Source organism: Gopherus evgoodei, chromosome 1 (assembly GCF_007399415.2).
Source record: "Gopherus evgoodei ecotype Sinaloan lineage chromosome 1, rGopEvg1_v1.p, whole genome shotgun sequence".
In the NCBI taxonomy this organism is placed as follows: Eukaryota; Metazoa; Chordata; order Testudines; family Testudinidae; genus Gopherus; species Gopherus evgoodei.
The window spans coordinates 224,066,292-224,092,780 of NC_044322.1; the positions used below are offsets into that span (position 1 = coordinate 224,066,292).

General features: G+C 46.0%; 1 protein-coding gene across 1 annotated transcript in view; it reads left to right on the plus strand.

Moving 5' to 3' along the window:
• Positions 1–26,489, plus strand: part of LOC115636989 (scavenger receptor cysteine-rich type 1 protein M130-like) — a 73,388-nt gene that overhangs the window by 35,096 nt on the left and 11,803 nt on the right. The window contains exons 3-6 of the mRNA XM_030537780.1: positions 17,986–18,300; positions 18,537–18,851; positions 24,709–25,026; positions 25,106–25,420. Coding sequence (XP_030393640.1) covers positions 17,986–18,300; positions 18,537–18,851; positions 24,709–25,026; positions 25,106–25,420 — 1,263 coding nt within the window. The remainder of the gene's footprint in view (positions 1–17,985; positions 18,301–18,536; positions 18,852–24,708; positions 25,027–25,105; positions 25,421–26,489) is intronic.

The following is a 26,489-nucleotide window of genomic DNA, read 5'->3' on the forward strand; positions in this document are numbered from 1 at the left end:
TTCAAAATTGTAGCAGAGATGTAGTCATCTGCCAGTTTCTACCCAGTTTCTACCCAGATAACTTTGGGGATCTCTATCTTTTCATTCAGTTATTCCACCCTGTTATAATTCAGAGAGTCCAGAGATGACAGCTCTTTCCCTGAATCCAGACTTACAGCTTTTTCTCACAGAAAACAAGCCGACAAGGTCACTACCCACATGAACTCTTCCTTGGTTAACAGAGAGTGAGGAATGAATTTAGAGTGTTTGCCTCTGATCATCCCACACAATGATCATTTGCTTTGAAATTAGCACTTTTCTGTGAAAGTTCTTCATTTGCATTCCACAAGGCTTCTTTCTCTTTTGATGGATTATTTAGTTACAGGGCTATACACAGTGTAAATTTTTGCTATTGAATTATAACGGGATATAGATAAGTGAAAACAATGAAAATAATATCATGTTAGTTTTCTTGAAGATTTAACACTCTCATATATTTACACATTTAATAATCACTTTGATCAATACTAATACACATGTGAATTGGCCAGGCCGTGCATTTGTAAGCATTCAATAAGACCAGAGGCTTTGGCATGGGCTGGCACCTGGTCTGCCAGCATCACAATCTGCGTGCAGTCTCATTTGTTCACCCCCGGCACTCTGTCACAGGGAGACTGTCTTCCCCTATTGAGCCCAGGCAGTGCAGAAAGGAAACCACCTGAACTGAATGTAGAAGGGACAAGAATCACAGTGGGATGAGAGGAGGAGAGTAGAGTGGGACAAGGAAACTGTGGGGTGGCCGGGGGACAGACGGACATTCTGAGACTGGATACTAGTGGGAAGTGAGAAACTGGGACACAGAGAGAAAGTGGGAGATGGGAACCGGCTGAGCAAGGAGACTGGGTCTGGGAGGACGGAGTGGGAGGAGACTATTACTGGCTTGGAAGGGTAAATAGAACAAGAGTCGGGGGACAGAGACTGTGACTTGCTGAGCAAGGAGGCTGGGAGCTGGGGGATACTGGGACTGACTGGAGAAGGAGTCTGGGACTGAGAACCAGTGGGGTGGAACTGGGGGTGGGTGAGGAGAGACTGACCAGATAAGGAACCAGAGTGTGGGGAGAGGCTAAAACTAAGTGAGCGATGAGACTAGAATAAGCAGTCAGGGTGGGGTGGGGGAGACTGAGAGCAGATCTACATGAACATTCAGTTTGTGGGAAGCTGGGCTGGAAATCTACCCAGCACTGTCCTGCCAGGCACCGAGTTTCCATGTGGACCATGTGGAGTACTGTGCTTTGATTTACTCCTGTTTCACAGCATTAGGGAAATATTAGTGCACAGCAGCAGGGTCCCCACAGACACTCAGTGTGCAGAAGATTAGTGTGAAGTAAATTTACATCCCAGTAATTTACATCCCGCTCTATCTGCTGGATATCTATGCAGAGGAGGTGTGTTCATGTAAATACAGTTTACTCCTGAAGTGTTTCCCATTCCCAGCTAGCTGTCAGGGGAGAACTCATTCAGACCATGCTTACATCTGCAATTTCTTAACATTTTTACAAAATAAAAAGGTGGGTTGGGCAGGAACTTTACAAAAATAAGCTTCATTGTCAGGACTTTGAAACTCTGCAGAAAGCAGATCGACCTCCACCACTGTAAATTCCCTAACCTGGTAATAACAATTGCAATGCCTTATGCTGCACACCTAGCAAATGCACAGCAGGTAGTCCCGCTCCTTTGAAACTCACCAAGAGGAGGGAGCTGCTCACAAACAAAGGGGTAGCAGAGCAAAATTCCCTTCTGTGCACCTTTTTGTAAAACTGCACCTGCATCTCAGCTGGAACTGCATATTTGCAGTGGGAATAAAGTTTGGGTTTGTAAGAGGGCGCTTGAAGGGCTGGGCTGCCTAGTGGTTGGTTCTCTTGACCTCTAACCCATTGTTTTCAAGGTCAATTTGCCTCAATCTTTTAGGCAGTGAGGTAGGGAAACCCAGGCCCTCGATCTCTACCAGGTCTCAGCCCAGGTCCTGCATGAATTTACCCCTGAACAGGGTAAGCCTCCCAGCAGGGAGTCTAAATCCCCTGCGCTGGGCTACTTCCTACCACTGTCCCTTTTGTTTAGAGCATGCCCCTGTAGTCCCATTCACTGTGTGGCTTGTACCTCATGGTGCCCTCTCATGGATCTTGGATCCCCTCTCGTCCCAGGCTCCTTCAGGTAGGGCAGCCATAAGTTTGGTGAGACTGAACCCCATGTCGCTGGGCTTTAGGGACCCAGTTACCTCAGTTGCTGGAGGCTCCTAGTCTCCTCCACAGTCCCCCTTGGCTGGGAAGACAGTGCTTACTCCCTGGTGGCTGCCTCGGCTGGCAGGCTAATCACCCTTCCCCTCAGATAGGGAGGTGGATATTCTTGCCTCTTCAACTAGTCAGCCCTCTTTTTCTCTCCCCTAGGCCTGGCATTGGCGGCAGGTTTAGCGGGGTGGGGCTAGCTGGGCCAAAAGGCTCCCTTTAACCCCTGACGTGCTGGCAGGGTAGTTCCACATGCCTGTGCTGAAGGTTGGAGAGGAGGATGAATCTTTTCATGGCTCTTATAATTATGTCCATTCTTGTCACTAATCCCCGTCTTCCCTGGATAGAGGTGCAGGGCCAGCTCCTAAGGCCTAACCCAGGGTTCCTTGCTCAGGCAGGCAGTTATTGACTGTCATGTGAGTTTGCTTTGTTCAGACTGAATAGACACAGAATAAAGAACTCAGGATTGAGCCAATTCAGAATTATTACAGAAATAACCACTCAGCCATCTACAAACTGCCCTGTGCACTAGATACCACTGAGAAAAAGACACATACGGGAGCTGTGATGTTTCTGCACAAAGCAATTTTTGAAAGATGCTGGCAGAATACTAGAAAATTTTCCAAAAAGTGACAGTTGTCTTATATTCAGTGTTGTTGTAGCCGTCTTAGTCCCAGGATATTAGAGATACAAGGTGGGTGAGGTAATATCTTTTACTGGATGCATTTCTGTTGGAAAGAGACAAAGTTTTGAACTTACACAGAAAAGCTGTGTATAAGCTCAGAAGTTTGTCTCTTTCACAACAGGAGTTGGTCCAATAAAAGATATTACCTCAGCCACTTTGTCTCTGTCAACTCCTTCTCGTCCAGCTTTCACTTCTCATTTCTGGTTGGATTCATACCAAATTTCACCAAAAATTTCTCCTCCGCCAAGATTCCAACTCACTCAGTGCACAGACTGGATGGTGCCCAGGGGACGAACCAGGGATGCACAGTGAAAGAGGCTTTTGTCTGTAGGCCCCAGCCTCATTGGTTGCAGCAGCAGCATCACCATCATTGGCGATCTCTCCATTTGAGGATGATCTCTACCACATATTTACATATGGGTCCCGAGACGACTCAGGAATCTGATCCTGGAACCATAGATCTGCTCGCATTAGGTACAGAAGTTTCCTGATGGGTCAGCTGCCTTATGAGAGAAAGTTCTTTTTCTTTCCTTCCTTCTCTCTCTTTTCAACTTCAAGGGCAAGGCGCTTCTCCTCAAAGCCGGCAACTGCCTGGTGGAGGATGTGGCATCATTGAGATCAGTTGGTTCCTTGTTCCTCCCAGCTTGTGATGTCCACATGAGTTTTCTTGAGATACGCTTTCAGTGTGTCTTTGTAGGATTTCCTCTGACTACCAGGGTATCTCTGACCATGGGTGAGGTAAGAGTAGAGGGCTTGCTTTGGGAGGCAAGAGTCTGGCATCCGCAAACAATGTCCAGCCCAGCAGAGTTCATGAGTGTGGAATATAAAATGCATCAATAGTTTAACTACAGCAGATGCAGTGGCCTTGGCCACCGGAAAAGCTTCTACCAACTGAGTAAAGTGATCCATGATCACCAGAACGTTTTCTTTTCCTCTGCAACCTGGCAGGAGCCCAATGACATCTTGATTCTTTGATTGTTTGTTTGAAAAGTGTGAACTGGAAGTGCTTTGTTCCAGGTGGGCCTTGAGTGGGCCTGACTGCTATAAAAAGGCAGCAGCGAACCAGCTGAGCGGTGAACAGCAGAGGCTAACAGAGATAGTTTGCCTGGGGAGAGCCCTCTGAAGCTTTCATCTCGCAGGCTTCTGTGAGTTGCTATAACAGATGAGGAAGCTCTTAGAAGGAAGAAATTATGGAAGGTGAGCATTCAGCTGTTGTAACTTGCCCTGGTTGTGCCATGTTTGCCTTTCTTCCACAGGACAGAAGCGACTTTGTCTGTACAAAGTGTAAGCTGGTCTCCATATTGGAAGAGAAGGTTCGTTGTCTGGAGCAACAAGTATCAACCCTGCGTTGCATAAGAGAAAGTGAAGATTTCCTGGTCAGACATTAGGATATGCTTCTATGGGCACAACGTCATGAAGAATTGGAACAGAGGGGAGAGAGGGACGATGAAGAAATTTGGCAGCATGTGACCTCCAGAAGAAGAAAGAGGAGCGTCCATGTATCAGTAATGGAGATATAGATGAGCAACCGTTTTCATGTTCTTTCCACTGGTACTCATGCAGAGAGTGGACTAGATGGTACATCTGAGAGAAGGGAGCAGAAGGAGACTCCACCGACTTGAGGGCATGAGATGCAGCATCTTAGGGATGGGGGTTCCACAACCACTGCTCCCAATAGAAGGAGGTTGATGGTGGTGGTTGGGGACTTCCTTCTCAGGCTGAGTGAGTCATCTATCTGCTGCCCCGATCGAGAAAACCGTGAGGTCTGCTGCTTGCCAGGAGCTAGGATTCACAATGTGATTGAGAGACTGCCGAGACTCATCAAGCCCTCGGATTGCTACCCCTTCCTGCTTCTCCATGTGGATCACTGTAGACTATGTGGATCTGGGAAGAAGGATAAAGGAGTTTGAGGCACAAGTGGTGTTCTTGTCCATCCAACCTGTGCAGGGAAAAGGCCTGGGTAGGGATCGTTGAATTGTGGAAGTCAATGAATGGCTATGCAGATGGTGTCAGAGAGAAGGCTTTGGATTCTTCGACCATGGGATGGTGTTCCAAGAAGTAGGAGTGCTAGGCAGAGATAGGCTCCACCTAACAAAGAGAGGGAAGAGCATCTTCGCAAGCAGGCTGGCTAATCTAGTGAGGAAGGCTTTAAACTTTGGGGAAGGAGACCAAAGCCCTGAGGGAAGTGGGGAAATGGGATACCAGGAGGAAGCACGAGCAGGAGAGTGCAAGAGGGGAGGACGCCTCTCTCAGACCAAGAAAGCAGGACAATCAGCGAGTTATCTTAAGTACCTATACACAAATGAAGGAAGCATGGGAAACAAGCAGGGAGAACGGGAAGTCCTGTCACAGTCAAGGAACTACGATGTGATTGGAATAACAGAGACTTGGTGGGATAGCTCATATGTCTGGAGTACGGTCATGGATGGATATAAACTGTTCAGGAAGAACAGGTAGGGTAGAAAAGGTGGTGGAGTAGCATCGCATGTAAGAGAGCAGATCAGAGACTGTTCAGAGCTCTGGTATGAAACTGCAGAAAAACCTGAGTCTCTTGATTAAGTTAAGAATTGTGAGCAACAAGGGTGATTTCGTGGTTGGAGTCCGCTATAGACCACCAGACCAGGGGGAAGAGGTGGATGAGGCTTTCTTCTGGCAACTAGCAGAAGTTACAAGATCACAGGCCCTGGTTCTCATGGGAGACTTTAATCACCCTGATATCTGCTGGGAGAGCAGCAGTACAGACAATCCAGGAAGTTTTTGGAAAGTGTAGGGGACAATTTCCTGGTCTTAGTGATGGAGGACACAACTAGGGGCAGAGCTTTTCTTGACCTCCTACTCACAAACAGAGAAGAGTTAGTAGGGGACGCAAAAGTGGATGGGAACCTGGGAGCCAGTGACCATGAGATGGTTGAGTTCAGGATCCTGACACAAGGAAGAAAGGAGAGCAGCAGAATACAGACTCTGGACTTCAGAAAAGCAGACTTTGACTCCCTCAGAGAGCTGATGGGCAGGATCCCCAGGGAGAATAACATGAGGGGAAAGGAGTCCAGGAGAGCTGGCTGTATTTTAAAGAATCCTTATTGAGGTTGCAGGAAAAAACCATCCCGATGTGTAGGAAGAATAGTAAATATGGCAGGCGACCAGCTTGGTTTAACAGTGAAATCCTTGCTGATCTTAAACGCAAAAAAGAAGCTTACAAGAAGTGGAAGATTGGACAAATGATCAGGGAGGAGTATAAAAATATTGCTCAGACATGCAGGAGTGAAATCAGGAAGGCCAAATCACACTTGGAGCTGCAGCTAGCAAGAGATGTTAAGAGTAACAAGAAGGGTTTCTTCAGGTACCTTAGCAGCAAGAAGAAAGTCAAGGAAAGTGTGGGCCCCTTACTGAATGAGGTAGGCAACATAGTGACAGAGGATGGGGAAAAAGTTAATGTATTCAGTGATTTTTTTGCCTCTGTCTTCACAAACAAGGTCAGCTCCCAGACTGCTGCACTGGGTAGCACAGAATGGGGAGGAGTTGACCAGCTCTCTGTGGAGAAAGAACTGGTTCGGGACTATTTAGAAAAACTGGATGAGCACAAGTCCATGGGGCCGGATGCGCTGCATCCAAGGGTGCTAAAGGAGTTGGTGGATGTGATTGCAGAGCCATTGGCCATTATCTTTGAAAACTCATGGTGAACGGTGGAGGTCCCGGATGACTGGAAAAAGGCTATTGTAGTGCCCATCTTTTAAAAAGGGAAGAAGGAGGATCCAAGGAACTACAGGTCAGTCAGCCTCACCTCAGTCCCTGGAAAAATCATGGAGCAAGTCCTCAAAGAATCAATTCTGAAGCACTTAGAGGAGAGGAAAGTGATCAGGAAGCATCAGCATGGATTCACCAAGGGCAAGTCATGCCTGACTAACCTAATTGCCTTCTATGAGGAGATAACTGGATCTATGAATGAGGGGAAAGCAGTGGATGTGTTATTCCTTGGCTTTAGCAAAGCTTTTGATATGGTCTCCCACAGTATTCTTGTCAGCAAGTTAAAGAAGTATGGGGTGGATGAATGGACTATAAGGTGGATAGAAAACTGGCTAGATCGTCAGGCTCAAAGGGTAGTGATCAATGGCTCCATGTCTAGTTGGCAGCCGGTTTCAAGTGCAGTGCCCCAAGAGTCGGTCCTGGGGCTTGTTTTGTTCAATATCTTCATTAACGATCTGGAGGATGGCGTGGACTGCACCCTCAGCAAATTTGCAGATGACACTAAACTTGGAGGAGTCGTACATCCGCTGGAGAGTAGAGATAGGATACAGAGGGACCTAAACAAATTAGAGGACTGGGCCAAAAGAAACCTGATGAGGTTCAACAAGGACAAGTGCAGAGTCCTGCACTTAGGACGGAAGAATTCCATTCACTGTTACAGACTAGAGACCAAATGGGTAGGAAGCAGTTCTGCAGAAAAGGACCTAGGAGTTACAGTGGACAATAAGCTGGATATGAGTCAACAGTGTGCCCTTGTTGCCAAGAAGGCTAACGGCATTTGGTCTGTATAAGTAGAAGCATGGCCAGCAGATCGAGGGACATGATCATTCCCCTCTATTCGACATTAGTGAAGCCTAATATGGAGCACTGTATCCAGTTTTGGGCCCCCCACTACAAGAAGGATGTGGAAAAATTGGAAAGAGTCCAGCGGAGGGCAACAAAAATGATTAAGGGGCTGGAGCACATGACTTACGAGGAGAAGCTGAGGGAACTGGGATTGTTTAGTCTACAGAAGAGAAGAATGAGGGGGGATTTGATATCTGCTTTCAACTACCTGAAAGGGGTTTCCAAAGAGGATGGATCTAGACTGTTCTCAGTGGTACCTGATGACAGAAGAAGAAGTAATGGTCTCAAGTTGCAGTGGGGGAGGTTTAGGTTAGATATTAGGAAAAACTTTTTCACTCAGAGAGTGGTGAAGTACTGGAATGGATTACCTAGGGAAGTGGTGGAATCTCCTTCCTTAGAGGTTTTTAAGGTCAGGCTTGACAAAGCCCTGGCTGGGATGGTTTAGTTGGGAATTGGTCCTGCTTTGAGCAAGGGGTTGGACTAGATGACCTCCTGAGGTCCCTTCCAATCCTGATATTCTATGATTCTATGATTTGTAACTGCATGAAGGGCTGTGTTGGTCTTTGCTGATGTTGCATTTTCATTTTCATTGTGGGAGCAGACTTATATTGAGCACACGTTATACACCTCCTCACATAATCATGCATATTTGCATTAAGCTTAGGATGCCACCAGGTGTCCAGCATCCGGTGGATCACATTCCGTGCTCCATCATGTGATATTCTTGTATCATAGTTCCCATTAGCACATTTGGTAACCCTAGTGTGTTCCCTGGACCTCTCCAGGTGTTATCATCACACAGTTTGCCGACATTATCCATCCATAACCACTTCTCTGTCCTTGGTGCAGCATGTTGAATATCCCGTATTCAAAAAAGTGTGGGGTTTTTATGAGAGGCTGTATTGCAGCAATCAATTGTGTCTCTTTACCTTCTGCTGCTCCCTGCTTAGCTAGACCGCCTGCTCTTCCGTTGCCCTTGCTTTGAGAGTCTGTCCCTTTTGTGTAGGCCTTCACTTTTATCACTACTACTTCAGTAGGTTTCTGCATGGCTGCATTACGTTTCTCCACTATCCCTCCATTTTGTATTGGGGATCCTTTACTTGTCAGGAATCCTCAATTTACCCACAAGTTAATATAATCATGTACAACCGCAAATGCATATCTAGAATCAGTATATATGTTTACAGCATGACCTTCTGTAGCTTCACATGCTGCAATTAACACCAGTAGTTCTGTTACTTGTGCTGATGCACCAGGTAAACCGCCATGTGCCACCAGCTGGTCATCTTGAGTACAAACGGTCCATCCTGTGTGTCACTTGCTGTCCACATAGAAGGAAGAACCATCCACGTATAGGTAAGTGGCACCAGATATTTCAGTTTCTTTTAAGAGTGGTAAGTCCATGGGATCTTCCTTAAGGCAACAATGATGCAGGTGTCCTGCATCTGGGGTAGGGATGATGGTGGCAGAGTTTAGTGATGATGCTCGTTGCAGGTGTACTGAAGGCATTAGCAAACTCGTTTCCCATCGAGTCCATCTTGCCACATGGACTGCCAAAGATTTCTTTCCTGATAAAATAGTGAGGACAGCGTGAGGCATGTAAATATTTACATCCTGCACACCAATTAGTGTTGAGGCCTGACTTAGGACCATAGAAGCTCCTTCCACTGCCTGGAGGCATGGTGGCATTGTATGAGTGACAGCATCTAGTTTAGAAGAGTAGTATGCTACTGGACGCTGTTTGTCCTCATGTTTTTGCATTAACACTGCTGCCATATGTCCCTCACTGACATGCGTGTACAATGTAAAAGACATTAATGGATTAGGAAGTCCCAACACCAGGGCAGTACTTAGCCTTTGTTTCAATGTGGTAAATGCCTGTTCACATTCAAGTGTCCATTCAATTGCATCATGTGGTCCACCAGGACCCTTCAGGAGATTATTAAGGGGCTGGACAATCCTTGAATAATTTGGGATTTGAGTTTGGCAGAAATTAAATAGCCTCAGAACTTTCCTAACTCCCCTGACCGTAATTGGCCATGAGCATGCATTAATAGCCTCAATGCAGTCAATAGTTAAATGCTTGAACCCCTTGGATATTAGAAACCCCAGATATGATAGTTCCTCCTTTGCGATCTGAGCCTTTATAGCATTACATTTTACCCCACTGTCTGCCAAGCGCTGCAGGATCACTTCTAATTCTTTCATGTGCATTTGGCAATCTAAGATCATCAACATACTGTACAACACAAGAAGTCATGTCTGGCAGCTTTACCAGCACATCAGCTAACATTCTATGAAACAAAGTAGGTGAGTCATAGAAACCCTGGTTCAGGTGAGCAAAGGTATATTGCTTCCCTTTAACAGTGAATGCAAACCAAAATTGACTGTCAGGGTGCACAGGAACAGACCAAAAGCCACTGCTAATGTCCAAGGCTGAAAACACTATGGGATCATCAAAAGTATGTAAGCCTCCCTCTACCATCCACTCCTGTACCTTTTCCCAGAAGGGTAGGTTTGGGTTATTAAGCTGCAAAGATGGCAATTCTTTTAAGATGCTGCGCAAGTCAGATGGACTTATATGAATGTGCTCTAGGCAACTAACAGTAGCAGGATCCCCTTCCCCTTGATTAGGATTAGGGACAGTGTGCACTCTCACCAGAGCCATGAAACTAAACTGAGAGCTCCAAGTTCCACATGTAGGGTCCAAAGGTGCTGAGGGACAAGATCTCTTTCCCTGTAAGTCTGCTTCTTTACACTTTTTTGCTTCTGCCTGCAGTTTTTCTACCTCTGCTTCTAACTCTCCCACCCTTCCTTTTAGCACATCACTCTTTCTAACCAGCTGTTCATAATCAATAATTAAACACATACCAGCCATTTTATTCTTCTTCATTCCACTCATGCAGCCAAAATATCTCCACAAGAAAACTAATAAACTTATTGCTACAATAGTTATAAAAGTACTAATTATACACTCCTCATATTGTGGATCACTCTATCCCTTCATCTTTCCCCTTTTTTTTAATCTAAATATTCTCCAATCTCCAAATTTTTAAATACAATTCTGTTTACAGACTATTAACAATTTTTTCAATGTCCAATCAGCAGATTAATCCTTTTTCCAATTTATTTGATTTGCACAATTACAATGTCCAATAAGGAGATCTGGGCCAGCCAACACATTAGCTAGAGGTACTTATGGCAATATCTGCCGCTACACTAACTGCTAGTCCTTATAGCCTCTTTGATTTCCCACTTCAACCACACTTAGTCAGAGAACATACAGCTTAGCCAGCTCCCACTCTAAGTACAATGTCTTAAGACTGCAACAAACCTCCTGAATTCCCCAACACCAAGACTTGCTTACTACAAACATTTGAGAGTTATCAGTCAGGTCAGAGACACACAACCAAATAAAAAATGAACAAAATTACCCTCTAATTTGATTGTAAATCGTGATCCTGAAGGATATTTCTCACCGTGCTCGCTGCACCAAGAAACGGTTGCGATTTTGTGGTTCCCAATGAGTCAGAAGCTGGGCAGAATGAAGGGACTTCGATTCGATGCGATGCAGTTCAGTGTGATTTGATTCAATTCAACAAGGCTTTATTCAATGTGCACAAAGAGAGAACCTCTGGTACAAAAATCAGGCAGAATCCCTCCAGCAAGGAGCCCTTCCCCTTACTATTTTATAGCACATGGCACTTTCATAACAAGTTACATAACACAAACCTCTAACCAGTCAGATTTAACCTTTCCATATATGGATTTGTTTATCACATGCTCATAGTTCTCCATTCCACATGCTTAGTTCACCTCCCCTCCCCCCGGCCTTCTCTAAAATGTTCCTAGGGTGGTGAGCCACAGCATGCTTCCCTATGCATAAGCACCCTGCAAACCACATTTTATCCAAAATGAACACTGTAGTTAGATGAGGCCCTGAAACATAAAGCCTTGGTATCAGAGGCCCGGTTTGAGGCCTAAGGCCTGAACTAAAGTAATGGTCAAGACTTTGCTAACAAAGCAAAGTTAAGCTGTGAGCCAGAGGCAGGCTCACAGAACTTGGCAAGGAAATGGCTGATGTTGTATAATCATATATCTATATATCTATATATATCTATATATCTATATAGTGTATTGGATACCAGAAGTATAAACACAGTAGCAAGACACACTATCATTGTGCTTCGTTTGACAATAAACCTGGCCGAAGTGCCTTCTTACTCAGGGGCGGCTCCAGGCACTAGGACGCCAAGCGCGTGCCTAGAGCGGCAAACCATGAGGGGCGCTCTGCCGGTCACCCCAAGGGCGGCAGGCAGGCTACCTTCGGCGGCATGCCTGCAGACGGTCCGCTGGTCCCGCAGCTTTGGCAGACCTCTCCCAGGTTGCCGCCAAATTCACAGGACTGTGGATCTCTCACAGGCAAGCCACCGAAGGCAGCCTGCCCGCAGTGCTTGGGGCAGCAAAATACCTAGAGGTACCCCTGTTCATACTTTACTAGAGTCTGTGGTCATTGGGGGTTCTCTTGGGGTCTGCTGTGTCAGCTATCTGCACACAGCTGGGACAGCACACAGAGGGAGCACATGCACGCAGCCAATTGATATCAACATTGAACAGAGCAAAGCACCACACCGGTAGCATGTAACAACAAACACAAGCATACTCTTCAGCAGAAACAGAAAGGAGGGTATCTTGTTAGGGCACTTGGATGCTGCCCTGGGGAATTAGAGTATATCTGTGCCTCTGCCACAGAGTTCCTATGTGATGCTTGGCAAGTCACTTAAACCAGATGTTTCACAGGTAATCACTGTTTTCAGATGCTACCAGTGTGGTGCTCTGCTCTGTTCAATGTTGATATCAATTGGCTGCATGCGTGTGTTCTCTCTGTGTGCTGTCCCAGCTCTGCGCAGATCGCTGACACAGCAGACCCCGAGAGAATGACCACAGATTCTAGTAAGGTATGAAGGCACTTTGGCCAGGTTTATTGTCAATCGAAGCACAGTGATAGTTCCAAGGCCGGCGCTTCCATTTAGGCGACCTAGGTGGTCGCCTAGGGCGCCAGGATTTGGGAGGGCGGCAGGCTGCTCCAGTGGACCTCCCACCGATGCGCCTGTGGAGGGTCCGCTGGTCCCGTGGCTCCGGTAGAGCATCCGCAGGCACACCTGCGGCAGATCCACTGGAGCCGCGGAACCAGTGGACCCTCCACAGGCACGCCTGAGGGAGGTCCACCCGAGCTAGAGCCGGCCCTGTGCCTAGGGCGCCAAAAACCCTGGCGCTGCTCCTGGATAGTTCCCTCTAGACTATACTCTACAGGACATACTACGAATATGTGACCCCTGGGAATGGACTCAGCTTAGTCAGTGTTGAGACTTTCCACTGCCCCCTAGGCTGGACAACGACACCCCTCCCCAGGGATGCATTCTTATACAGAGGTACAAACAAGTTACATATCACTCCTTACGTATTGAGATGTAATCCCTCTATGCAGCAAGGTGCCGCCTCTCACTTTGTACATGTTGGTTCGAACAAAACAACTCTATCCATCATATTCCCCTTTTGGCCCTGTCATTAGGATGGGTCAGCTTGTTCCTTGTTATCTATGTGGAGTGTACAAGTATGCGAATATTCTGACATCTGGTGTCCAGTACATTTTAGGTATGTCTCTTTTTGCAGCATCAGCCCTTTCCTTGCCAGCTTCTGTGAGCAGGGCCTGCCTCTGGCTCACAGCTTAACTTTGCTTTATGTTAGCAAAGTCTTGACCATTACTTTAGTTCAGGCCTTAGACTTCATACCGGGCCTCTGATACCAAGGTTTATATCTCAGGGCCTCCTCTTACTACAGTCACTGACTGTGTGTTCCTCATTTTATGGGTGGCCCCCTTGAGACTGTGAGTGTCTGATTTGCAGAAGTGCTGAGCACTCACAGCTCTAAACTGAGTCAGTGGGAGCTGTGCCGCACAAGCTTAAGTACTCTCATAAAACAGGATGTGCGTATTTCAAGTTGGGCACCCAAAATCAGTGGATGCTTTTGATAATTTTGGCCATAGAGTATCTCTGGGCTTTGGTTCTCCATGTCTAAAATGGAGATAACAACACTTCCCTACCTCCCAGGTATTGTCAGTTGTTGGCTGTGTGTGTTTTCTCTCTGTGTGTGGCACCAGCTCTGTGCAGATAGTGGACACAGCAGGACTCGATCAAACTGCCCAAGGAGACGATAGATTTGGTTCAGTGGTGAAAGCGCTCGTTCAGGTTTACTGCTGACAAAGCACTGTACTAGCTCCCAGGATCAATGTCCACAGTTACACTGGTACATCTATGCCCCTTACTGTGGACTTGGTTTGGTGACTGGCGAGACTTTCCACTCCCCGTCCTCACCCCGAGGCCAGAAAAAGACAACCCCTCTGTGACCTGTCTTTTATACTCTGAGAGAAACCAGAAATGTCTTGCCCCTCAGACGTGGTTAATTACCACCCTTTACCTGGTACATTTTGGTTGGATCAAAACATCTCTATCTATCACCTTGTCATCCTGACCTTACTATTAGGAGGGGTTAGTGTGTCCCTCTATCATCACTGGGAAGCATGTTTATACCATAACCCTGTACCAAGGTGCTCTGGTATTACCCTTCTGCAATGTGTTTATGCATGTGCCAGTGCCTAGCACTTCTCATGAGTGTTTGTGTTTTTTCAACACCAACCAGGCTTTTGCCAGGTTCATGTTCTGGACAATTAACCTGCACCCGTAGTCTCAAAGGGACTAACGAAGGTTTCAGAGGCAGGTACAAGTCTGGCGTTCTGAATGTTTGAATGTTTCTCTTTGAAACCTTAAATTTATTTTTGATTCATAGCTTTATAGATTGTAAGGCCAGAAGGAAGCTTTAGATCTAGTCTGGCCTCCTGGGTAACAACGACTAAAGAATTTAAACCAATTATTTCAGTACTTCACCTCAACTTGTGTTTGGCTAAAGCATATCATCCTGAAAGGCATCCAATTTTGTTCTGAATACTTCAGGAGGTGGAGAATCTTCTGCTTCCCTTGGTAGTTTGTTCCAATGTTTCATCAGTTTTACTGTGAAAAATGTCTGCCTTACATCTAATAGGAATTTATCTGGCTTTAACGTCCACTCATTGGTTCTTGTTATGACTTTCTTCACTCAATTAAGAGCCTTTAGGATGCAGTGTTTTGTCCATGGGAAGGTACTTATACACTGCAATCAAGACACGTCTAAGTCGTCTTTTTGATAAGCTAAACCGTTTGACTTCCTTAAATCTCTCATTGCAGGGCAAATTTTCAAGCCCTGGAATCATTATTGTGGATCTTCTCTACGCCCTTTCCAGTTTTTTTAACATCCTTGCAATGTGGATGCTAAAAGCAGATGCAGTGTTTGTCTCCCCAGTGTTATACACACAGGAAAAACCAACATCCTACTAGAGCTGGTTGGAAATTATTTGGCAAACCAGAGTTTAAATGGAAAATGCCAGTTTGTTGAATTCAATATTTGTCATGAAAATGAATCAAATTGGAAGAACTTTCTCGAAACCACAAGCAGGATTTGGTGGAAATGTCCATGGTTCCCTGTCAGGTTCCCTGGTGGCTCCTGTTAGTCCTGCCATTCAGATTGTCCCAGGGCTGGGTACCCCAGTCTTCTAGGATCTGCAGCTCTGGGGCAGCCCCACCATACAGATTGCCCCAGAAATGGAGAGTCTTTCTAGAGTCTGTACCTCCAGGGCAGCCCTGCCAATGCTGTCAGGCTCTCTACCATGTGATAGGGAATCTGAGAGCCCTGGGAACCCCAGTTCTAACCAAGGCTCAGCTCCAGGGTCTACATCAGGGATCCTGAAAGTCCTGGGATGGGTTCTGGTGTCCCAGGGTCGATGGCTCTGGGGCAGCCCTGCCTCACAGAATGCCCCGGACTGGGCTATTTGCCTATTTAGGCTGCCAGCTAGCCAAGGAGTCTGGGAGCCTGGGGTTCCCCAGTCCAGGATAGGCCACATTAGGAGGCTGCCCCAGAGCCCCAGCAGGGACTGTGAGAAATTGACATGATTGTTCTGATGCTAACAGTGCTGAAACTGACAAGGCTGTCAGTGTCACTCCGCATCTATTGGAGTTCCTGAGAGAAAATTTCATGTTGGATACACCATGGGCTGGAGTTTCCAAAACAAAGTTTTAGCTGGATTTCCAATTCACAGGAAATGTTAAAAGAGTGAAATTTCCTGTACACTGGAAACCCTGCATTTCAGCCAGCTGTACTCATTGCTTCTCTCTTTATTCAACCAAGGATCAACTTCACCATTTCTGTAGCAGCATCACACTGGGAGCTCACGTTGAGTTCTTTGTCTAATATGGCCCCTGCAAAGAACATGGGCTATAGCTGTATTTCTGTCAATATTATGTGCACCTCAGTTCCTTTTACTGCTATTTTCACATTCTCTACTAAGGTTCAAAGGGTAATCCCCATCTGAGCTCCCCACATGTCCCAGGACGGCAGACAGTGGTTTCATAGAACCCAGTAACTGGTACGTAACTGACAAAACAGGTGTCAAGGCTTTGAACTTTTGCATCCGGCCAAGCTGAGCACAAGCTCCCTTCTTTGGGATGGGCCCATGAGGTGGGAAATCTTAAACAGAGAGCTTGGGAATTGTTAACAGGGGATCCCTGATGAACAGAGGGGGTGAGGCAGGATCTGCAGGGAAGGAAACTGAAACACAATCCCCAGAATCAGACATTCCTGGGATAAGGTGAGTCAGCCCAGGTTTCGAGGGAAAAGCTGAACTTTAGGTAAGACATAGGCTGTAGACCTTCAGTCACTTTATTCCCTTTCTCTGTGATTGCTGTGTTCCTATGGATAAATACAAAATAACACTGTCCTGGGTCCAGTACTATTCAATATTTTCGTAAATGACTTGGGTGATGGAGTAGAGAATACACTTACACGATTGGTGGATGACACGAAGTTGAGATGGGTAACAAGTTCTTTGGAAGGCAGAGTTAAAATTCAATCAGAGATTCATAGAATATCACAGTTGGAAGGAATCTCAGGAAGTCATCTAGTCAACCCCCTGCTCAAAGCAAGACCAATCCCCAACTAAATCTAAAACTGAAATGATCTTGATAAACTGCAGAATTAGTCTGAAATCAGTAAATTGAAATTCAGTAAAGATAAGTGCAAATAATTAGACTTACAAAGGAAAAATCAAATGCAAAAACCCACAAAATAAAGAATAACTGACTAGGCAGCAGTTCTGCAGAAAATGATCTCACAGTTATAGTGGATCACAATCTGAAAAGTTGTGATGCTATTGTGGAAAAGGGAAATGTTATTCTGAATTGTATTAACAAGAAAGTCATGTGTAAGACAAGGGAGGTAATTGTCCCACTCTACCTAGCACTGATGTGACCTCAGCTGGAGTCCTGTGTCTAGTTTTGTTCATCACTGTTTAAGAAAGATAAGGACAAATTGGAGAATGTCCAGAAGAGAGCAACAAACAGAGTAAGAGGTTTAGAAAAACATGATCTATAAGGAAATGTTGAAAGAATTGGACATTTTTAGTTGAGAGAAGAGAAGACTGAGGGGTGAACTGATACCAGTCTTCAAATAATTGAAAGATTGTTTGTCAATTGTTGTCCATAGCCACCAAGGGTAGGACCGGACATAATCATCTTAGAGTGCAGCAAATGAGATTCAGGTTAGATATTAGGAAAAACTTTCTAACTATAGATAATTAAGTTCTGGAACAGGGTATGTAGGGAGGTTGTGTAATCCCCATCATTGGTGACTTTGCAGAACAAGTTAGACAAACATCTGTCGGGTGGCCTAGTTATACTTAAACCTCCCTTGGTGGGAGGAGATGGACTGGATGACTCCTTGAGGTTTCTTCCAACCCTACATTTCTATTGTTCTGTGGCTTTATCAGCTATTCAGGCCATCTGATATAAAAATTTTTTGATCCCTGATAAATGCTATTTAACATGCTCTTTAGGTACATTAGATTGGAGAGTGATTCATCCTTTTCACAGGATATGAATAGTCATCCTGCTGCTGTCCAAAACCAGAAAAGTGTATTGAAGACCTCTGCCATTTCTACCTCATTATTAACAATTTTTCCATCTCCATTTCTAATGGCCCCACAGCACTGTTAGGATTTGTTTGTTTGTTTGTTCCTAATATACTTTAAAAACTACTTATTTTTCATAGTCCTCCCAGTCACAAATTTTATCCTGATGGCTTTAGCTTCCCTTGTCAGTTTTCTTCATATCATAACATCTAATGTATATTGATTTGCTCTAATTCCCACTTTTTCCATTTTTGTATTATATTGCCTTTTTATTTCTATTGTTGCATTCACTTTGCCACTGACCCAGAATGAGATTTGAGGAAATGTTTTATACCAGTGGAGTACCCAAACTCCCAAAATCCCTTTATAATGTTCAGTCTTCATTGACTTTCTAGGACACATTAAGCCCCGGCTGGTTGGAGGAGACAGTGCCTGCTCAGGTCGTGTGGAGATAATACATGGAAACACATGGACCACAATCTGTGATGCACACTTCGATCTCAAAGTTGCCAGCGTTATCTGTAGTGAACTTGAGTGTGGAATAGCTGTATCTGTCCCAGGAGGAGGTCACTTTGGAGAAGGACAAGGCGAGATCTTGACTGAAGAATTCCAGTGTGTGGGGAATGAGTCTCTCCTGTTCTCCTGTTCCAGGATATCACAAGTGAATCAGACGTGCTCACACATAAATGATGCTGGTGTCATATGCTCACGTAAGAATGCAGCACAATGTCTTTAAAATCCCAGTGATGTGTATTCTAGATTAGGGTGAAGCAGTGTACTGATCTCACTGCGTAGGGAGCTGGGTTTAATAGGGTTCGATCAAAACCCCAAACAAGCCAAGATAATGAGAAATGGATCAAATGCCCCCTGACTTTCCTCTCTTTAACTATTTGCTATAAAATAGCTCCAAAACTCCCTCTCTAAACCCCTTCTCCCTTCTCCTCAGAGTACACAGGGTTCCGGCTGGTGAACGGCAGCACAGCATGCTCAGGGAGGGTGGAGATCCAGGTTCTTGGTGCCTGGGGAACCCTCTGTGACTCACACTGGGATTTACCAGATGCCAACGTTCTCTGCCATCAGCTCGACTGCGGATTCGCTGTATCAGCTTCAGGAGAAGAATATTTTGGGAAAGGAACTGGCTTTGTCTGGACAGACACATTTCACTGTAAAGGGACTGAAACCCATTTGGGCCATTGCTATGTTACTACTCTGGGGGCCTCTCGGTGCTCACATGACAATGATGCCAGTGTGGTTTGTTCAGGTAAGTGCAGGAGAGATGCTGGATTAATGACACCTGCCCCTCAGTGTATGACACTGCCCCCAGAGCAGGGGAACCTCAGGACACAGCAAGGAGAGGGGGAGCTAGATCCTAAACCATGTAGAATAATGGTAAATGTATTAAAGGTAAAATTAAAGTAAATAATATTATCACAAAAGTATAGTTGTGACCTGGGAAAACCCTGGATTCTCCAATAAAAACATCAGCAACTCTGTCCTTACGCAGGACAGTGGAGCAGGGGCAGCACTTTGTCCTTCGGGTTATATAAATGTCACCAATTCATTGTTCTCAGCCTTCTCCAATAGTAATTAGAGGGGGAGCTGGTAGTGACTCCCAATATAGACATTACTTCACACTTTCTAGTATAAAATATTCTTGGCACCTTCTTGAGAAGCTCTTGCACCTTCCTTGATTGCTGGAGCCTTTGTGATTTGGGAAGGGGTCAGTGCTGGGGCCAGGAAGGTGCCTTCTCCTATGCAGTGAGATTCCTTCTGGGTTTGGCTGAATTATAAACTGCTGAAAATCACTATTTCCCTTCTCTTTCATGAGTTCTTGCGAATATTTTTGGTAACACACCACAGAGAAAGTAGTGCTTTCACTCAGTTTTCTCTGATTTCTTCACATCTTTCCAACTGAAAAAACTCAAAAGATGTTTTCCGCTGCTTTCTTATATTTTTTTTAACTTTTTTCTAACTTTTGACAGTGAAAGAAAAGATGAAAAAATAGAAAGGGGGAGTGCCTAGGAGCTGACTCACCCTTGTGACACCCCCTGCTGGTGACTTCTGGGAATTAGTTCTTTCCAGCTCCAGAGCGCCCTCTGCAGGCCAGGGGTCCACCTGTCCTCTCGCCCCCTTGTCCCTCCCTGGACCCCGGTGCCCTTGTACCTGGGGTGCTTCCCCCTAACCATAACCCTTCAGTCTTAGGGTCTTCTCTCCCCAGGCAACCCCCACCCACTATTCCCACCTCACCTCAGTATAAGGCTACTGCCAGTCATCATCTAGCTCCATGCCCTGGGGCAGACTGCAGTATCAGCCTACCCATCACTGGCAAGGTTGGGTTTGGACCTGCTACCTGGGCCTACCCCTGGGCTGCCCTTCTGCTAGGCCACAGCCTGGGGCTTTCCAGGCTGGATTTCCCCAGCTCCTCTGCCTTTCCCCAGCCCTGCTCCACTCATGTACCCAGTCTCAAGCTTCCTGCAGCCAGGCCATTCTTTCTCTGAATGCAGAGAGAGACTGAGTCCTTGTTCCTAGCTTCCAGCCTTTATAGGGCCAGCTGGGCCCTGACTGGGGAGTGGAACAGCTGCGGCTGCTTCTCCAATCAGCCCAGGTTTTTCTTTCACAGACTGCCAGCCCTCTCCTAGGGCTGGTTCCAACCCTATCAGGGCTGGAGCGGATCACCACCCCGCTACAGGGAGGAAGTGGCAAACCTGTAAATCCAAAAACTGGAAAGGAAAATTAAATGTTTCATTTTCCAAAAGTTGAAATGAATCATCATTTTAGTTAGAATCTAAACAAAAATTCTCATTCCATTTCCAGTATTTCAGATCTGTTTAAAAATTGAAACATTGCATTTGAAATACTTCACGGGAAAAATGTTGGGTTGTTGACCTGCTCTAATATTTACCCTTTTTATAAAAAAAAGCCAAGAAATTAAACACCGTTAGTTAACTTAGTCAAATCCAAAGGCACAAGATTTAGCAAAGCTAAGGTTATCTGTGTAATGTTAATTCAGCCCCCTACCCTCCCTTATACATTATTATATACTCTAATTGTATGCATGCATGCTATTATTCTCACCTACTCTCAGCTTCTGCCTCCTTCAGCATACTGGGATGATGGTGCTCATGGGATGGAGGAAGGAGTTGAATATTTCTTTTTATCCTCATCATTCAACATGTGATCCAGGGTCCTATTTACTATAGAATATATGGAGATATACCTATCTCATAGATGTGGAAGAGACATTGAAAGGCCATTGAGTCCAGTCCCCTGCCTTCACTAGCAGGACAAAGTACTGTTCCTGACAGATTTTTTTTCCCCCAGGTCCCTAATTGGCCCCCTCAAGGATTGAACTCACAAGCCTGGATTTAGCAGGCCAATGTTCAAACCACTGAACTATCCCCCATACTGCACGAACACTGCACTGAATACAGAATTATTAATTTCTTCATGGGTTTTTCTATGGTGCTCATCACCGTAGTATCAGAGTGCACCACGAGTATGAATGAACTTGTCTTCATAACACCCCAGGAGATAGCAGACTTTTATGATGTCCATTTCAGAAGTGACTTAGGCACTTAGTAGTCCAAGAATAACATATTCCAAAATACCAAAGTGACTTAGAGACTTAAATCCTATCTCCTCCAGTAAAGTGGGAGCCCAAGAACAATGCAGACTTTTCCCTCTTGCTGCCTAAGTCACTTATGAAAATGGCACTTAGGCTCCTACATAATTTAGCTGCTTTTGAAAATTTTACATACAATGATTAAAGACAAAATTCCAAATTTGGGGTGATTGGGCAGCAACCTGAGACCCTCAGGGCCTGATTCTTCAGAGTACTCACCATTTCTACAGAGCTTTGTGTGTTCAAAGGACTGTACAGACATTAGTAAACCCTCACCAAACTCCAGGGAAGCAGGTGGGTAAGTAGCATTATTAGCTCCATTTTACAAATAGTGAAACTCAGAGAGAAAAGCAAAGTGACTTGCCCAAGGCCACCTAGTGTGTCAGCAGCGGAGACAGGATACAACAAAGTGTTTTGCCTCACAGCCTTGTGCTCCTTCCACCCAATGCCACTGCCTGGCTGCAGAAGAGCTGAGCAGCCACATCTTGTCTTGACCCTAATGGCAGTTGTGAGTGCTCAGTACTTCTGCAAATCAGACCCCATGAAAATTGGCTTAAGAGACCTGCCCAGCATCACCTGTGAAATCTGTGGCAGAGGCAGGCACAGAACTGAGCTCTACTGAATGAGGGTCACTGCTCTTAACAAGATCATCCTAGTTCTTCCTGCACAGACCTGCTCATTTGCTACAGGTCTTCCAGTTTCTAAAGTGAATGAGGCAGAAGCCCTGGATTTCAACCTTCTTCCTAATAATGTACACGTAGCTTCCAGGACTGACACCCACAGAGCCCAGTGTCACTGGTGCTGTTACACACCATGACTAAGCCTATAAGGCCCTGCCCAGCACTCTCAACAGACGTCTACTCTCCTCTTCACAGCGGATACCTTTGTACCTTGGGGGCAATTCACCTCATAGCTCTCTTGCTTCTCACAGAGGCTGCTACCTGCATTCCTAACTGAATTCCCTGCAGTCTTGCCCTGTCTCTGCTAACTAGCTACCTAGCCCATACCCTGGTTCTCGGAGGGAACTCCTCAGCACATGGGATGCTGATTTCTCCCTACAGTTGCTGGAAGAAGAATCCCTTCTAAGGAAAACAACCTGGTCCCTTCCATACGAGCTCCATCTGCCATAATCCCTTCTGCCCTTCCTGAGGGTCTGTGGTACCCAGTTATATCCATGAGCCTCCTCGGAAAGCCCCAAATCTACTCTCTACCCTCACACTACACTAGTGGCATAGCTAGGACAGGAAATCTGGATGGGCCCCGGCTTTCGGGGGGTGGGCAGTGATGGGAGTGGCAAAGGGAGGGGTGCAGGAGGGATCTGGTGCCCTGGGGAGAGGGCAGGAGAGACGAGGAGCTTGCATCCCTCCAGTCCTTCCAGTCAACCCCCAAAGCTGAGGCTTCCCAGGGCACACAGGCTGCGGGGCTTGCCCAGGGTAACCAGACAGCAAATGTGAAATATTGGCCAGGTGGTGGGAAGGAATAGGTGCCTATATAAGAAAAATCCCCAAATTTCAGGACTGTACCTATAGTCAGGACATCTCATCACCTAGGCGTGCCCTTTGGGTGAAGGGGGGTCCCTCTGGGGCTCTAGCTCCCACCCACCTTTCCCGACCCTGGCTCAGTGTCAATCAGCCCAGCCACGTCCCTTTCCTGCCAGCTCTGGGAGCTGCTGTCCCAGTCTCCGGCCCCGGCACTAACCCCACCCAGACCTGCTCCCACAATGCACACCCTCCACGGGGGCTAGAGCTGGTGTCAGAGACCAGGGAAGCAGCACACAGTGCCGGCAGGAGAGAGACACGTCCAGGCTGACGGACACTGAACCGAGTTTGGGAGTCCCAGCCTGTGAATTCGAGGGGCTTCTTCCCTAATTTGGGTGGGCCTGGATGCTAACTGGGTAGGCCACAGGCAACCCATGGCTACACCACTGCACTACACTTGCTGCACACAGGCATTTTCCTGCTCCAGTCTTAGGGCAAGCTCCTGGCTCCGTTGAAGTCAATGGAGGTTTTAGCATTGCCTTCAGCAGGGCCAGGATTTCACTCTTAGCCTTGAAATGTTATTTGGCTACCAAGATCCTTGAGCTGTTTGGATCCAGTGCACACACACTGCACCCATCAGGTTGCCATACTAGTACATACTGTACCTGACACAGCCAGTGGGGGCGCCCTGCACTGATTCTGCTGCTTGTCTTTTAACACTGTCACTCTCTCCTGGCTGCACCTGTGTCTGAAATCAGTGAGTAATTCCTAACTTACCACCTTACTGTATGACTCATGGATTCTGAGACACACACAAAGACTGAGATTCACATAGAATCATAGAATATCAGGGTTGGAAGGGACCTCAGGAGGTCATCTAGTCCAACCCCCTGCTCAAAGCAGGACCAATTCCCAACTAAATCATCCCAGCCAGGGCTTTGTCCAGCCTGACCCTGAAAACCTCTAAGGAAGGGGATTCCACCACCTCCCTAGGTAACCCATTCCAGTGCTTCACCACTCTCTGAGTGAAAAAGTTTTTCCTAATATCCAACTTAAACCTCCTCCACTGCAACTTTAGACCATTACTCCTTGTTCTGTCATCAGGTCCACTGAGAACAGTCTAGATCCATCCCCAGGGAGTCACAATATTCACCAACAGAGCACGTCCCCTTCCCCGCCCAACACACAACCTGCTTAGTGTGGTATGAATTGATCAGCTGGAATCTCACGTTGGGCTCAGAGATGACACCACACTTCAGGGGACAGCTCCAATCAGAACCACCAGTGCCAGGAACTATCTCACACTGGGAGCTCCTGCACTGGACCCAGGAACACTAAGAAAGTTGCAACGAACTGAGCAAAGATGAGAGGGAACTAAGGGATTTTAGGAACAATAACCTGTTCCTGACCGCCATGAGCCCTGCTCTTCCATTGGCCAAACTCCCTCAAGGAAAACTTGCCTAAATCATTCATGACCCACCTGCTAAGTACTTGTGCAGACACCATTCACTGGCTTCCAGGCATTTAAGCCTGGATAAAGTGACTACAAACCTCAGCAGCCATTCCACCACCACACACAGAGACTATTTTCACAATCAGTAACCTGCAAGAATTCCCTCGCTCATTCATCTACAGGGTCTGCTGGCAAGCCCTTCTGTCAATCTCAGAGTGTTACAATCCTTACAGCACTTTTCACTTATAGATTCAAAAGAATAAGTGTTTTCTGACAGAGGTTGTTCCTTTTAACATTGTGACACACTCTGATCACTGGCTTATACTTTCCTATTGAGAAACAGCCCAGCTGTGTGTAACAATCCTTATAACGACCTCCACACGGAGATTCAAAAAAAACAGCAACTTCTGCAGAAGTTACTCCTTTTAACCCTGTGATACACATTTATCATTGTATTGTATCCTCTGAGTTAGAAGAAGTCCATAATTTCTTACACACTGTGAATTATTTCTAGTATATAACAGGGGGTGTTATTCAGAGTGTTTTCCATCTCTCCTGAGCCCAGGTCATTCTGAATCACTCAGACTGCTGAATGGAGAGAGTCGGTGCGACGGGAGAGTTGAGATTTCCCTCCATGGTGTGTGGGGCAGAGTGCTGGATGACCGATGGGACATGAACGATGCCAGTGTGGTTTGCAGGCAGCTCCAGTGCGGAGTCGCTGAGAAAGCTTATAATCCCCCTAAGTTTGAGCAACAAACAGGTCCCGTGGGGCTGAGAAATGTCCAGTGTGCAGGAAGTGAGACTCATCTGACTCTCTGTGACAACTCCACATCTGAGACAACCCAGGCAGGAATTGCTGAGGACGTCGGTGTCATTTGTTCAGGTGATTCATTTCCAAATCTCACAAACATTTTATGTTCAGTAGAATAATATGTATTAACAGCTGGGATCTATCCCTGCAGGGAGCAGACAGATCAGACTGGTGAATGGGACAGGTCGCTGTGCCGGGAGAGTGGAGATTTATTACCATGGCAGCTGGGGGACAGTCTGTGATGATTCCTGGGATCTATCAGACTCCAATGTCATTTGCAAACAACTGGGATGTGGACATGCCATCAATGCAACTGTCTCTGCTCATTATGGGCAAGGATCCGGGCAGATCTGGCTGGATGATGTGAACTGCTCTGGGAATGAGTCCGATCTCTGGGTGTGTCCTTCCAGGGGCTGGGGCCAGCACAACTGCAGACACAAAGAGGATGCCGGAGTTCTCTGCTCAGGTCTGTTCTGTGAATGCTCTTATGAGCTGTGTTACCAGGGGATTTAATAGAAGGGGGCAGATGTTTAAGGAGTTTGCTGAGAATTATACTTTTCCTGACTGTCTCTGCCTCCCTTTGCCTTGTGTAACTACCTATAAGGGTCACCATTTCAAAGTCGTCAGCTCCCATCCAGAGATATTGGAGATATTGCAAGATTTCCCTAATGTTAGAATGCTGCATCTCAGGTGTCTGAAAGAGACTGTATCACGGAAACCAGTGACTGAAACGGATGTAGGGTCCCAGTGGAGAAATAACTGGACATGAGCTTCCAGTGCCATTTTGTGGCAAAACGGGCTAATGCGAACCTTGGAAATATAAAGAGGAGAGTAGTGAGAGGAGTAGGGACTAAATTTTATTGTTTTTTATGGCCCTGGTGAGACAGATACTGGAATACTTTGTTCAGTTCTGATGTCCAGAAAAATTGAAGAGGGAGCAGAGAAGAGCCACAAATGTGATCTGAGAGCTTGAATCAAAGCCTTATGGTGAGAGATTTAAGATGCTGAATCTGTTTAGCTTATCAAAATGATCAAGAGGCAAGATTACAGTACATAAATTCCATCACAAGGAAAAGATATCACTTACAAAAGGGCTCTCAAATCTAATGCAGAAAGGCAGAACAAGAGACAATGGCTGAAAGCTGAAACCCAGACAAATTAACATCAGAAATAAGGCCCAGGTTTTTAACAGGGAGGGTGATTAACTATCAGAACAAACTACCAGGGAAATGGTGCATTCTGCATCTCTTGAAGTCTTTGTGTCTAGACCAGATGCTGTTCTGGAAGCTCTGCTTAAATCAGACTCAAGTTATTAGACTCTTATGCAGCTGTTTTACAGAAGGTCAAACTATTTGTACTCATGATCCCTGTCACACTGTCTGGAGTGGCTCACAGCACTGAGTGCCCACCTCCAGGCGAATGATGAGAAACAAGGCAGTACCCTAAACTGATGGTGTGTTCTACAATTAGATTTCACCAAGACAGTAACAGATATGAACTCCCGGACCAACGTTCTCTCTAATTTTTTACATCTA